At 43.2% G+C, this 16,234-nt stretch overlaps 1 protein-coding gene across 1 annotated transcript in view; it reads right to left on the bottom strand.

Moving 5' to 3' along the window:
* GAS6 (growth arrest specific 6) overlaps positions 1–16,234 on the bottom strand; it is a 62,370-nt gene that overhangs the window by 43,766 nt on the left and 2,370 nt on the right. Inside the window, exons 3-4 of the mRNA XM_083168498.1 lie at positions 15,831–15,994; positions 2,890–2,914 (exon numbers count right to left, since the gene is read on the bottom strand). Coding sequence (XP_083024624.1) covers positions 2,890–2,914; positions 15,831–15,994 — 189 coding nt within the window. The remainder of the gene's footprint in view (positions 1–2,889; positions 2,915–15,830; positions 15,995–16,234) is intronic.

The following is a 16,234-nucleotide window of genomic DNA, read 5'->3' as shown; positions in this document are numbered from 1 at the left end:
AGGCGGTGCTTCCTACCTGGATTACCAAAATCGGCCCCTCTGGCATTTGCCAGAAGTGCCAGATGGCCAGTTCGGCGCTGGTCAAAAAATATGGTATATCACTTGAAACATCTTTTAAATTTCTCATCATATTTGAAATAAATCAAAGAAAAAAATATCAATTGCTAGAACTCTGCAGGACCTAGTGTACAAATCTTAGTGTCTTTTTACGTTTCTTCTTCCTGTAGAAGCATTCCTAAACAAATTCTATACTTAAAAGGTAATTTATGAAATAGTATTGTCAAAATAAATGGAATGAAAAGCATAGAAACTTTTCTCCATGATCAAGGTTTCCTTATGATGCCCAATCCACCACTCAGAGACAAACAGGGCCCTGCCACAATGTTGGAAAGTACTGCCATGCCTTAATAGACTGCACGGCCAATAACTTTACAGTGTGCGGCAGGGGGTTAAAGTGGACTGGTCACTTTACAGGTGTAGGTTTTCAAGTGAAAAAATTCTTAAGCATCTGAAGATGCTTAAGAATTCCATTGCAGCATATGGAAAACTCCCTTCATTTCAAGGCAGCAGAGGTTTCCCCCAGGGGGTAGCTACAAATATTTAGGGTGGGATGTACCAAGCACTTGCGGTACATCCCGCCACACTTCGCAATCATACTAATCGCATATGTATTAACATATGCGATTAGTATCGCAAAGGGCGCCTCCTCCTCCCTGCATCCAGAAGATGTGCAGGGAGGAGGAGGTCACTGGTCCGCAGAATGCTCCTTGGACAGAGGAGAGGGAGGAGGGGGGGTGGTGGTGCAGATCGGCGGAAGTCGAGCATGGCGGCAGGGGATGTGAAAGGAAGCCAATAAGCTTCTATGGGGTTAAGCCACGCGGCAAAGCTTTACTGCATATCAAAATGAGGTAAAAACCCCAATAACTGTGTTTGTACCACATTTTCAGTTTAGTACATCCCGCCCTATGACCACTGCTCCTCCCTCACAACCATTAGATAGCGCCTCATATCGGTGTTAGGGGTGTTTTTATTCTGGTTTCTGACAGGTCAGAATATCGTAAATTTGACAATAAGAATTCTGTTTTCTGACAGTTGGAATATCTTTGATATCTGCTGCAATTTCTCAATTTCCAACATCAGCTGCAGCCACTAAAGGTTTCTATGAGGAAGGAAATGCTACCAGATTTACCAAGCTCTAATACTTAGTATACCGGAGTTCTGCCTATGCCCTTTGTAGCCTTTGGGCTATACCTTAGATCAGGGCTGGGCAATTGCGGCCCTCCAGATGTTGATGAACTACACATCCCAGGATGCTTTGCATTAGTTTTGCTATGTGGCCATGCTGAAACTGATGCAAGGCATGCTGGGATGTGTAGTTCATCAACATCTGGAGGGCCGCAATTGCCCAGCCCTGCCTTAGATGGCTCCTCTAGGGACCTTCCCCAGCAGTGGTGGATTGTATATGCTCATTAATCCCGACACATGAGTGAAGCACATTGCAGGGACTGCCCCTGTGTGTTTTCATTCATACATTTCAACAGTATACTTCACATATTTCAATGCTATTTAAATGCTAATATCACGCTCACAACACACTGCCAATATGATTGATTGATAAATGGGTCCCTAAGCATCTATTGCTTAGTTATCCAGTGACTTGTTCTGTTTTACCATGTAACTTTAGATATAGAAGACAAGTGTATTTAATTATTATTAACTAAGACAGGATCTTCCAGACAATTATGCAGCCCTTTGAAAAATAAAGGGGAAAAAAAGCAACTTATTGCTGGCACACAAGCAGCACTCTCTCCCTCTCATGACGGTCACCTCAATTGTCTCCTGTCACTAGAGTATTAACATCCCACATGATAAAGTATTACAATTATGTATACTGTAATCCCTCTGCTTTCCCTAACAACAAAAACACCAGCAAGTAATCATTATGCTGGAAATCTCATTCATAAGCCTCTTCCCCATGAGAGGACATAGCACACTTCTGACCTCCTCCCAGACACCCTCCTATTCTTCCTCCATTCCTGACAACAACCTCTTGTTCCACAGACACTGCACCACAGCCATTACCTCACAGAGATGCTGCTACTCAGCGTATAGAACTGAAGTATGGCTAAACGCCTCACCCATTCAGACCCATCCCAGGCATATTTATTTTTAATTTTGCACCTATGTTCCTTCTTACCCTAAGACCTGTGCACACACTATCCTTTTATTCATAGAGATCAATAAGCTCATCCTGGTCCTATGGAGTATCTCCAAATCCCACATGTTTAGTGAAACAAAAATAGAACACACCAGGTGAATTGGAATCCCCAGAGTCACATATTCTTATGTAAAATAAACAGCCATCATGTTTCATGGGGCACAGCCATTTTCCCACCACTCCTGTATGGTCTAATGTGGGGTACACACCACGACGACCCGCTCACGATGCACATTGTGAGCGGGTCGTCAGTGTTTCTGCAGACCCGCTCACGATGATGTGGGGGGGCACGACCCGCTCACGATGTGCACCGTGAGCGGGTCCGATCCGATGGCGACCCGCACCCGGCTGTATGGTCGTTATTCAGATCCTACCTGCAGCAGGTAGGATCTGAATAACGATCGACCGACCCGCGGGACCGCGCATCTGATCGGTATCGGTCCACACCAGGACAGAAAAGGGCCCAATCAGCACACAATCTACATCCAATTGGTCGGAATTGGATCTAGATTGAGGGGATCGGGCCCTAGTCGTCCTGGTGTGTACCAGGCATAAGACCATAATGAATTACAATACATTTTTAGGTTTGACTTTCTAGTGGAGGAATTCACAGGTTAAGATGGAACATCACTTTTATAGGTAAAAACATGTCCAACATAGAAGACACTTACCTAAATACCTGGGGTAGAAATAGTCCTACATGGGAAAAAAAACAAAGCAGTTGTTTAGTAAGTAAGTTTAATTTATATAGTGCACTTTCTCCAACAGGAGTTAGATATTGGTACAATTTCTACAGGGTATATATTAATACAGTATGTGCAGTTATATGACCTATAATCCAGAATAAACACAAGGACTTTCAATAAAGTGATAAAATGGAGAATGATAATAGCCAGCCAATCAACTCCTATCAAGTTACAGGCTGGGTTTGAAAAATGACATGTAGGAGCTAATTGGCTGGCTGTTTATCACTTTTGATACATCTGGCCCCTTGAAGAGGAGAGATATGTTTGCGATATCGTTAACAATATTGATATCATCTATATTGCTAAGTAAATATCGCCTAGTGTGTACCCGGCTTAAGTCTGAAACGTACATTTTGGACACAATTTTAAAGTTAGATTAGCAGTATAATGCAGGTTTTTAAATTGCAGATTGTACGGTAATGCACACAGAAGGAATGTTATTATTGTTCATTTATATGCAGCTATAATACCCCTTTCACACCGCACTTGTTAAATGGTATATTGACGTTTTTTTCCCATTTCAAAACGTTTAGGGCTGCAGTGGGAAAGTGCTAGAGTTGATTTACCGGTTAAAGATAACTGGTATTTCAAAACGTGTAAAGAGTCCTACATGTTTCAGAGCCGTTTTTTATGCAGTGAGAATGGCTCTGAAACGGTATTTAGAAAAAAAAAAAAAACAGATTACAGACCTGTGATAGGCTGTCCCCTGCATTCTGCCTTGAAATGTGTTCACGGGATTAAACGGGTTGACTGATGTGAATGGTACTTAAATGGTATTTAAAACGGTAATCTACTGCAATGTGAAGGCTCAGACCCGGTTTAAATACCATTTAAAAATACAGTTTTTTTAAATGTTTTGGCAGTGTGAAAGCGGTATTAAAGTATCCATGAAGCTGTTTAAGTAAAACAGTGTAGGACACAAAACAATATATTCAAAGATACAGCACAGAGAAAAACATTAAGATATCTATACAGCTGAATAATTGGGAGTAACAAGAGGGTGAGGAGGATGATGAGGATTAAGAACAAGATTTAGGGTGTTGAAATCTTCTTAAAGCAAAATTTGGTTACAGATCATAGCTGTAATTTCGTATTATTCAAATAAAAAAACATGTATATAAAAATAAAAAAGATATTTCCTATATAAAAGGTAAACATTACGGGGTGAAATTTACTAAAGGAAATTTGTAAAAAAAAATAGGTGTATTTGTATCCAGAAAAACACTTATTTTTGACATTTACTATCCCGAAAATACGGCAATCCGTATTGATGTGCTATCAATACGAATTGCCGTATTTTCGGGACAGTAAATGTCAAAAATAAGTGTATTTCTGGATACAAATACACCTATTTTTTACAAATTTCCGTTAGTAAATTTCCCCCTACAGGTCATTATGATGAATGAAAAGGTTTGCTAGGCAGTTTTTACACCTATTTTGACAACTATATGGTACCAAACTATTCTGCAGAATTGTACCGTTTTAAGCATCAGCTCTGTCCTAGTGGAGTTTATAATATAATCACAGGAACACAAACATGGACATAAAACTGAAGTCAGTTTAGTCAAAAAGCAAATACCCTAAAAGTTCTTCTTTGGTTATGGATTAAGAATGAATCATGCACAGAATCCCCAAGTGAACAAATAAATGCCTTCCAGATAGCACCATGGGTCACAACTGAATCTGGGCTCCATACCTGCAAGACTACAATGTGCCACCCCTAACATACTGTACAGACACTACTTCTCATTGCCATCAAACCTGCTTCGCATCATAATATACATAGATTATACTTGACAATAAACAATAACAGTGTTAAATGGAACAATGGGGTAATTTGCAGTCTGATAAAGGCAGCTAGCTATACACATACACAATTGTTCTCACCAAGTTAATTATTACTTCCGATAATCAATTATCAAAAAAAAATGCAGCAACCTGTAGTCACATATTTATGGCTTATGCCAGGGGTTCCCAATCTTTTTCTAATCATGGCACCCTAGAGTATCAGAATTTTTCCACGGCACCCCTAGGCCCAAAAAAATATATATCAAATTAAGTAGATTGTGTTTATATGTGCTTCTTAGGTTGAGTTATGTGGTAAAAGGCAGGATTTGGTTCTGGTTGTACACATTTTATGATTAGCAGCCACCAGCACTGGTTTTGGCCAGAAATAATTGATCATAAATAATTTGAATTGGTCCTGGATGACAAACCCGAGGCACCCCTGCAAGTGTCCCAAGGCACCCCAGGGAGCCTAGGCACACAGTTTGGGAACCACTGGCTTATGCACAATCTTGGCACAGTGTAAATCCGTCAAGAATAATGTCAACTTAAATTTCACGTTTAAGCATGGTACTAAGAGCTTGTGTGCAGCTATTGTCCTAAACGATGGCTGTGATGAAAGTCATGATTGTACTGGCCCCTTCTGTTCCTCCAGTACTCGCATAAGCTGCCCTTTGTCAGATTTCCTTTACAATAGATGCAAATGAATAAGTGGAAGTTGGAGCTTGCGCAGCGGCTATCCCGACTGACAGCACAGATCTTTTCTCGCCTTCTATTTAATTTGTAGCCTTATCCCAACCTTGATCAATATAATTGAGAGCTGCTGAGCCGCAGTGAAAACATCTGCGGGACGTAAACCGAGCGGTTAGTATCAAGATCTCAAAGGCCCGATTAGTGCCCCGAGCAAGTAACAGCCAATAACGGAGCTGTCCAAGACCAATAAGTGAATGACAGGCCCTGTACAGAAGTCATGACTGATACATTGTGTGTGTGAACAGAAATGAGGAGTGTGCAAGGAGCAGCTTAGAAAGACTACATTCCGTGCAGTTGTTAATGAGAAATGCATGCAACGCATAGTGGATTTGAAAATAAATAAGTAGAAAGATTGTGTCAGCACGAAGAAATAGTCCAACATATAATTATACTGGAGTGAAAATCTCTAATATTATTATTATCCTGCACAATGCATAAGTGATTGCTAGGCCTGCTACTGCATAACATTCTAAATAAAATAGTTAGACCTTGTGTAATGTAAATCCTACAGTAGGTCAGCAGAAGCAGCATTGACCAGCAATTCCAATGCAGAAAATAGTAATTATCTTATGCACAACATTAATTAGCTACAATAAATCAATAGCATTGTACAGGCTCCGAAATGTACAGGGTGTATAAACAGCAGCACAAGACAGAAAGGAGATCAGCTGACACATACAGGAAATGATCATATGTGTGTGTGTAGATGGATAGATAGATAGATAGATAGATAGATAGATAGATAGATAGATAGATAGATAGATAGATAGATGCACACACACATCACAAAATAGGTCATGCAAAGACTACATGTGAGTGGATTATAGCTTTATAACCTTTGTGGGAAAGACAAAGCTAGCCATGTCACTGTTCTTTTGAGATGAAAGATTATAGTCTGCCCCAGTTGTCCCCAGACACAAGATGAAATCAGTGTCATTCTGACCTGCTCAGATCAGGAAATGAGCTCTCATAAACCAGCAAAGTGCTGCACCTGATCAATTTGACTAAATAATATATGCCTAAATGCCATTTAACATTACCACCGGCAGATATCAGAATGACTTGCAACATATCCAGAGACTAGATTTAAAATAAAAAGCAATACTGCACCTTTGGCAAATAAATTTATGGACAATTCCCTAAGTCATTTCTGTGACAAAATATGTACGATAATACACTAAAAAGAAAAGAAAAGAATCTACAAAAACATCTACTCACAGCTTACAATTTATTTTATTTTTATTTTTTTAAACTAGATAACCAATCACCTTCCCAATTTTTACAATCTTAGGGGGTTATTCTGGTTGATTCACAAGGCTGCAAATTCGCAGCCTTACGAGTCCACCAAACCCCGCCCGGCGAATGACTGAATCTGAATGAGGCCCTTAATGTGGAATCGCTCTCACTATGGTCCAGACCAGGGGTAGTCAACTCCAGTCCTCAAGAGCTACCAACAATTCACGTTTTTCAGCTCACATCGCAGGTACACAGGTGCACTCATTACTGACTGACACATTTCAAAAGATCCACAGGTGGAGCTAATTACTTCAGTAGGGTGGTTGGGGGTAGAGTGCTGGCGCTGGGGTCTATGCCGGTTAGTTCGGTAATGTCTATACTGAAGGTGAAACGGAAAGGCTGATAATGAAAAACTGGTAGCAATGACCGTTGGCTGGGTGTTCTGATGAGCACTGGGAGCGATAACCGTTGGCTGGGTGTTCTGATGAGCACTGGGAGCGATAACCGTTGGCTGGGTGTTGTGGGTGGTGGTCAACGATCAGATGAGTTGTAGATGATAAGTTATAGAGTATATAGTAACCTGTCCCACGATGTAGCTGGGTTGGAGGTTCACGGCATGGGTCCCTCACGTCTGGGTCAGGACCGGATGCATGTACCTCCAATAGTGGTCAATGTATCCTGACGTGAGGGACCCATGCCGTGAACCCCCAACCCAGCTACATCGTGGGAGAGGTTACTATATACTCTATAACTGATCATCTACAAATCATCTGATCGTTGACCACCACCCACAACACCCAGCCAACTGTTATCGCTCCCAGTGCCCATCAGAACACCCAGCCAACGGTTATCGCTACCAGTTTTTCATTATCAGCCTTTCCGTTTCACCTTCAGCATAGACATTACTGAACTAACCACCATAGACCCCAGAGCGCCAGCACTCTACCCCCAACCACCCTACTTAAACTACTTATTAGGGGGACCTGGACTGTTCCCCACATGAGTGCAGGCTGCTAAGGGTTCACATTCCTCCGAGCGCAGTGTAAACTTCCCCAACTTCTGTACGGAGATAAATACTTCACTTGTGATTCTGTGAGGAGACCTGGAAAATGTTAACTGTTGGTAGCTCTCGAGGACTGCTCCAGACAAATATTTTTGACCGCCAATCACTAGAGGGCGCCCAAATGTAGCTCAGTTAGGGGGATACCATCATTTTGCCCTGGGGAGTAGCAAGCTGAAATCTGCAAAAATTCACTCAAAAAACAAAACCCGACCATAATGAGCATGATCAGTAGAGAAAAAAAGAAGCGGAGTTGCATATTGCCCTGCAAATTTCCACCGCTACGATGAGCATTTATCAAAGCATGAAGATAAAGTGGAAAATAAAAAACATTTGCTCTTTACCACGGGTAATCAATCCTCCCCCCCCCCCCCCCCTTTTCATGTAGAGCATTAACCAATCAGCCTATAAATCTAATTTTACAGGCTGTGGGGTAGATGTCTGAAGCAGTGAGAAGGGAGAAGTGAGCCAGGAGCTCATTGGTTAGTGTTTATTTTGATTTGGAAAAATACCCCCCTATGAGTGGACAGAAACAAAATTAGTCCAAAATGATATAAACATGAAGTACTCAAATAATTTCCTAACTGTGCAAATAGAAAAAAAATAAAATTTCCTATGAAGTGTTGCCACATAAACAGGACCAGATATATCAAGCTTCAAAAAGTGATAAAGTGGAGAGTGATAAACAACCAGCCAATCAGCTCCTACCTGTCATCTTTCAAACCCAGCCTGCAGCATGGCAGTTAGCAGATGTTTGGCTGGCTGTTTATCACTCTCCGTTTTATCACTTCTGAAGCTTGATACACCTGGCCCTAAGAAAAGACAAGCTGAAGTAGCAGTGCTTTTAAAAACAGCCTTCATCTGTCTGCTGTAATCATTTAGATACCGGACTAGCGTAATTTTGGGCTTGTGCCATTCACTTCAATCTTTCTTATAATCCATATACATGGGGAAATTTTCAGCCCCATTTCTAAGCAAACTGTTTTCATAGCTTAGAAATGAAGCACAGATCGTTCGGTGTGTACAGACGACAACGATGCACAGTCCCGCGTGTCACTATCGTCTAGCTAGATTTATACTACATGCAACAAAAATCTAGTCATCGCCAGTGTTCTCTCAGTTGAGAACACTGGCCATGACAGACTGCTTAGCACACATCGGTGCTTAACGGGTTTGCTCAGCACACTGCACCCGTCACCCCATCTATGGGGTATTAAACATATGCTGGAGATGGCTGAACTGAAATACAGCAAAGACCCACCACCTCCAAAGTGCCACGAGTCTAGTTACATGGGACCTTAACAAGAGATAAATGCAAGGGTGATAAAGAGAGATAAATGCCCAGCCAATCACCTGCTAACTGCCATGTTACAGGCTGTGTTTGAAAAAAGTCATTAAGGAGCTGATTGGCTGGATGTTTATCTCTTGTTATCAACCTTGCATTTATCTCTTGTTAAGGCTTAATACATCAGCGCCTGTATGTGAAATAGACACTCCATACCACTAGCAATGGCCAATTCTTCTAAATTAGAATTTAGGGTACTTATGTAGTATCTGGGCTGCCGATTTTGTGATTGTATGCCTTACCTTAAGGCATACAATCAGATGCGATGCGATTTTGCATAGGATTCAATGTTAAGAAGGTCCTGTTCATTTCCCCACTATCCAAGTGGGCATAGAGTTGATTTTATATAGTGTGGCGAGTGCAGCAAGCCACCGAGCCCCGCGAGGGGACGCATATTTCTTAAAAAGTATTCTGTGTCCCCTCGCGGGGCTCACTACGCTCGCCACGCTTCGGGCTCGGTGGCTCACTACAGGTTTATATCCAACTCCATGCCCACTTGGATAGTGGGGAAAGGAAAAGGACCCCTTTTTCCCATTGAATTCTATGTTAAAATGGACTCAGACCATTTTAACATTGAATCCTATGGAAAAATCTTGACCATCGCATCGCATACGATTTGGTCGCATGCGATGCGATGCGATTTCTAAATCGGACGCCCAGATACTACATAAGTACCGAATTTAGAAATCAGACTACACAGGACCAAAACCAAAATGTAGGCTCACTTCTTTCTCCCAGCATAAAAATACATAAATTACAAATATGACCATTGCAGTAGTGTAAAAAAAAAAAAAAAAGAAGTAACCACAAACAATCTGACCTCACTGCAATCAGCGGCTTTATATGGTGGTCTCATTCCACATTATCTTACAACAAAAATCACAAATGCCTTGGAGAGTGACAAAGTGGAAAGAGAATGTACCTATCAGCTCTTCTCTGCCTGTTATAGTCACTGAAGTTGATTCTATTAAGATGTGCAAGAGGTTTTGCTTCCACGGCGTTTAAACAAAGGAAACAGCACCCGATATGGCACCCTTTGCAGGCTGGTTTAGCCCGAAAGTGCTGGCCGCCCTATGGGGCAAGGAGCACTTTTCTGTGAATTTCGGATAATGTAAAGTAGGGACACTGACTCCTTGATTCACACCTGCGAATTCAATGAATCTAATAGGATCAACCCCAAAGTTTGGAACTGGCTTGTTGGTACTTTATCTCTCTCTAAGTTTTAGTACATTAGTGTTCATTCTAGCACCCGCTATATTTGAAAACCCATGCAGTTCCTCTTCCCTGCCTGGGGTGTCGCTGTCTGCTGTAGAGGTTCTAGCACAGTGTGGTCTGTATATCAGCACTGATATGCAAACCAGACCTGTGCTAGAAACACCACAGCAGACAGCGACACCCCAGGCAGGGAAGAGGAACTGCATGGGTTTTCAAATATGGCGGGTGCTAGAATGAACACTACTACATATGTGAATGTGTTTAGAGGTGGTATATACAATATATTGTAAAACTTAAATCTCAATAAGTATATACGAATCACAAAAACTTCAAGAGAATTTAAAAAAATTATTTTGAGAAGTTGTGCAAGAGTGACTAGATGTGCTTTAGGTGTGTATAGTATATGAGGATGCCCGCAATTATTCAGCTTATAAAAATATTTTTTAAGTGTGGAGTGATTTGAGGGATGACAAAGTCTGAGGATTTTCTTGAATAATGTATCTTGGCGTACTTTCTCGATATCTTTTTGATTATTTATGGCTATTTTCAGTACTTGTGTACTAGCACGGCGCCCATCGCATCGCATACCATAAGGCATATGATGGTATGCGATGCTATGCGATACAATGTTAGCAGATTTTATACAATTATAAATTGTATACCATCGAATTGTATGGCATATACAATGGTATAAGATTTTAAATTGTATAAGCACCCAAACGGGTGTTTTCAATGTTAAATGTGCCCCCTATAAGATAAATAATTGTATAAGCACCATAATAGGTGCTTACAATGTTAAACGCACCCCCACGCCACCCCCACTATCAACGCCAACCCAAAGCGTGGCGAGCGCAGCAGTACGCGTCCTCCGACCTCTTCATACCCTCACTATCCACGTTGGCGTGGAGTCGACTTTATATAGTGCGGCGAGCGCAGCGAGCCACCGAGCCCAAAGCGTGGCGAGCGCAGCGAGCTCCGCGAGGGGACGTGGAATACATGTGAAGTAATGCGTGGCCGCTCGCCAGGCTTCAGACTCGGTGGCTCGCTGCGCTCGTCACACTATATAAAATCAACTCAACGCCGACGTGGATAGTGGGGGTATGAAAAGGTCGGAGGACGAGTACTCTTGCTACTTGCTTCCCCTTTATGCATTTAGCATTTTATAAATGTGGAGGGATTAATGAAGGATGCTGTGTAGCTTATGATGTGTTAATTAAGGTGTCTGACTTGCAAATACCAAAAATACAAATTTGCATTTGCAATTACCACATTAGAGTAAAGTGTGTGAATTCAAGTTCCAGAGTTGTGATGACAAGACCCCTGAGAAATGAATGCTTGTACTGGCCACAGTTGCCTCTGTGAGAATGCACAATTCCACCTCTTCAGATGGAAGTGTAGACTGTGTAGGACTTTATGTTCACTTACTTCCCGGCATTTCGAGTGCCGGGTCATTTTGCCAGGTGCAGTCCGACCCCTTTTCAAACTGAGCACAAAATTACAGTGATAAAAATGTCAACTAGGGAGGCCAATCCCAGCCCATTTTCTTTTCAATCCCGGGATTTGGGATTGAAAAACTGTCAATCCCGGGATTGAAAAGAAAATGGGCTGGGATTGGCCTCCCTAGGACTGCTTAGAAGCCGTCCTTGCGGCTTACCGGTTGCCAGGTGGGCATATGCAGCGGGCAGGGCGGACGAGCAGCAGACAGGTGGAAGAAGAAAGGGACATGCGGCTAGAGACACTCCATGCGGGGACTGACAGACATGGCTGGTTATTGCCTGCGCAGCGTGATCTCTAACATCATACTGCGCAGACGCACAGCATCTCTTCCGGGCACCACCTGAGCCGAGCGCTGCCTGACGGTAAGGGATTGAAATGAGCATTTTAATCCTGGGATTCGAGACTCCAATCCAGGGATTAAAATCCAGGCCAAAAAAAATCCCAGGAGGCCCTGATTAGAGGTTCAAGGTGCCCTAGACTAATACACATATTGCTCCCCTTGTAATGCTGCGAAATATACATGTTTGGGCGCTAAGGGACTCGCCACTCATACTGCCCATATGCATGTAATAAGGGTTATACAACTGGCACGTATGATATCATGCTTGTGGCATGTGAAAGAGACTAGCTTTAGGTTGCCCAGCTGGCGATGTTGCACAATGTACATAAAGTATATATATATATTAACTCTACCCCCCACAGTACACCAGGATGGGTGATAGCTAACCATCATGGGGTAAATTAGGCCTTAATTTTAGACCTCGGCAGTCACCTGAAAGACTCCCTTAAAAAAAAAAATAATAATAATTAAGCATTTTCAAGAGGTTTTGTAGAATTTTACATTTTGGACTACATATTTAGTAGGAGTCATAGCATGTACAGACCAATAAATTACATTTGTGAGAAACTCTGAAAACTTTGGCCACAATCATTAACATTGCCATAGAAAAGAAAAAAATAAAGACAAGCTAAAAACCGAAATCCATTTAACTACATATATTATTTATTTTGCTGCCAATGTTCTAAGTGTTTGAATACATTGAGATAACTGCTTTATGAACAATTTGAAAAGGACACACAATTATAGAAATCAATAAATCTAATGGCGATGACCCCACTCTCCACCTCTACCCTGGGAAGAGGCCGCATCTGTGGCTTTAATTGAAAAGGTCAGAAGTAACCTTAGTATAGACAGCCTCTGGCATTGTGCTCTGGTGGGGCCATTTTTAAGTATAGGAACAAAACACAATTGTTTGACTACATGTAGCCAGTCAGTAAATTATATGACAGCGAGTGCTAAGCACTACTAATAACTTTGAGTAACAATAACAGAAAGTATAGCAAAACTGCTTCACTACTAAAAACATAATGGACTAATTCAGAAGCATGACATCTTATTAATTTAACCTTCATTGCTAATACATGTAGTAATTCATTTACAAGGTAGTTGGAGTAGTAATGTGTTGTACTGCATGTATGGCATCAATACTACTTATGCATTATTATTTATTAGCAGTTATATACCGCACACATCTTCCAAAAAACTTTACAGAGAATATTTGGTAATTTATTGGTTAATTTTGTTGGGATTAAGCTACCACTAATTGTGGGAGGAAACCAGAGCACACAGAGGGAGAAACCGAAGCATGGTTGAGAATATACAAACCCCACACAGTTAGGTGTGTACACACAGTGCGATTTTAAGTTACAGCAACTTATACCCCATTCACACCAGCCTAAATTCCCGGGTTGAGTCCGGGAACAACCCGGTACTAGCGCTGGTGTGAAAGGTTACTGGGACAAAATCCCGGGCAAATTTCAACCCGGCTAGGTACCAGGGTTGTTCCCGGGTTCAACCCGGGGACCTGGCTGGTGTGAAAGGTACAGGGTATACTTACCCGGGTTGCCGTGTCCTCCGTGTCCTGTCGACGGCAATTAAATCAGGCGGCAGGCGCAAATGATGGGACAGCCGGTGGATGATGATGACGCAGCTCTCCGGCGGCAGTGAGGACGCTGGAGAGCTGCGTCATCTTCAGCCGCTGCCTGTCCCGTCATTTGCGCCGCCACCTGTGTGGATCCCTGGCCTGCACGGAGGACCAGCAACCGGGGTGAGTATCCTCCCCACCTCCGCCGCCATCCCGCCGACTGCCCACCTCCTCCCCACCTCCTGCCGGCCTCCTTCTCACACCAGAAAATGCAGGGACATTTCTGGTGTGAATGGGTCCAAACCCGGGAATGTCCCTGCTTGTCCCGGGAACTGAATTCCCGGGTTTGTCCCTGCATTTCTGGTGTGAATGGGGTATTAGCCAAAATCGCACAGTGTTAAGGGGTTTGCGATTCCAATGCAAATAGACTATTCAGAACAGTCTATTTCTACTGTATCGTAGCGAGGGCCATGCTGCACAATTCAGCATGCCCCCTTCCACCCATACACAATGTCATTCGCCACTCACAGGCCGATGTCGGCAGCTCACGCACCCATGACTGCCAATATCAGCAGCCTCAAATTACAGTATATACAGACCTTTAGGACTGTGGTGGGAATAGAACCCATGGCCTAAGTGCTGTGAGGCAGGAATGCTAACCATTACACTGCCTGTGCTGTCACAACACAAAGTATGTCAATGCAAATATTATGAAACCTTCAACATCTGCCGATAGGAATAAAATAATTTGCTACCACTAGTTACATGTTACAATGTTGGTGACACTTTTTGAATGACATTTTTGTTGCCTTTTAACAAAGTATTATTTATACTACTTGAAATCCAGTAGTGTAAATGACACAGTGATTAGAATACATATAACAGTACACATGTAAACATGCTGCGGTACTCTTTACCTAGAACGGCGCCCGTCGCGGGCATCGCGGGTACATTTATGCCTGCCCGCGACGCGACCGACGCGATGCCCGCGATTTTCCCATTGAAAACCATGTTAAACCTGAAAAATCGCGTCGGTCGCGTCGCGGCCGGCCATAAATGTACCCGCGATGCCCGCGACGCGATGCTCCCGATTTCCCATAGGAAGCAATGTTAAAAGCCGCGATGGACCCGATTTTAGTGTTAAATGCCTCAATCCACCCGATTTGGCCATAGAAATCAATGTTAAATGGGCCACAGAGCCCATTAACCCTTAAATGTCCCCCCAATTTTTGTACGCCACCCCACGATCCACGCCAACCCGAAGCGTGGCGAGCGCAGCGAGCCCGCGAGGGGCGGCGGTACGCGTCCTACGACCTTTTCATGCCCTACTATCCACGTCGGCGTGGAGTTGAGAATAGAATAGTGTGGCGAGCGCAGCGAGCCACCGAGCCCGAAGCGTGGCGAGCGCAGCGAGCCCCGCGGATACCTTCACAGGTAAGCGCGTCCCCTCGCGGGCTTCACAGGTGTCCGTGGCCACGCGGACACCTGTGAAGCCCGCGAGGGGACGCGTATAACTGTGAAGGTATCCGCGTCCGCTCGCCACGCTTCGGGCTCGGTGGCTCGCTGCGCTCGCCACACTATTCTATTCTCAACTCCACGCCGACGTGGATAGTAGGGCATGAAAAGGTCGTAGGACGCGTACCGCCGCCCCTCGCGGGCTCGCTGCGCTCGCCACGCTTCGGGTTGGCGTGGATCGTGGGGTGGCGTACAAAAATTGGGGGGACATTTAAGGGTTAATTGGGGCTATTTGGGCTCTGTAGCCCATTTAACATTGATTCCTATGGGAAAATCGCGGGCATTGAGGCATTTAACGCTAAAATCGCGGTCAATCAGGCTTTTTAACATTGTTCTCTATGGGAAAATCGCGGTAATCGCGGGTACCCGATTTTGATGTACCCGCGATTTACCCGCGATTTACCCGCGATGCCCGCGATTACCGCGATTTTACCCGCGATGCCCGCGATTTCAATCGTGGGCGCCGTTCTAGGTAAAGAGTACCCATGCTGCATTCACTTAATGCAATTATTATAATGAACCATACTGTACTTACTGTTTCCGGATTATTCTCAAAGACTTCCCGAGCTTCCTCGTTGCTGCACTTTTCTTCCACACATTCCCTCTCTAGGTGTCCCTGTTTCGTCTCTTCAAAAAAACTATTTTCCCTCTTTTGTCTGTTACGCAGAAACTGTGCAGCTTCCTTGGCTGGCAACAGGACTAATGGAGCCAAAAACAAAGATTAACCAATATTAAACATAACCAATATTATTGGCCAATGAACACATTTAAAAAAAAAAAAAAATCAATCATTTAAAACGAGTGTGTCTAACATAAATCTGGCAGGCTGTATGATATAACTTGGAAATTACCATTTTTCGTTGGTATGTTTCATTAGGCTGCTATAAATTTAGAATTCCATGATGTTATGTAACTACCATGGCAACCACAGTCATGTCA

Source organism: Crinia signifera, chromosome 2 (genome assembly GCF_055691185.1).
Source record: "Crinia signifera chromosome 2, ASM5569118v1, whole genome shotgun sequence".
In the NCBI taxonomy this organism is placed as follows: domain Eukaryota; kingdom Metazoa; phylum Chordata; class Amphibia; order Anura; family Myobatrachidae; genus Crinia; species Crinia signifera.
The sequence above is the reverse complement of the archived record's forward strand: the minus strand, read 5'-3'. Positions and strand labels throughout refer to the sequence as shown.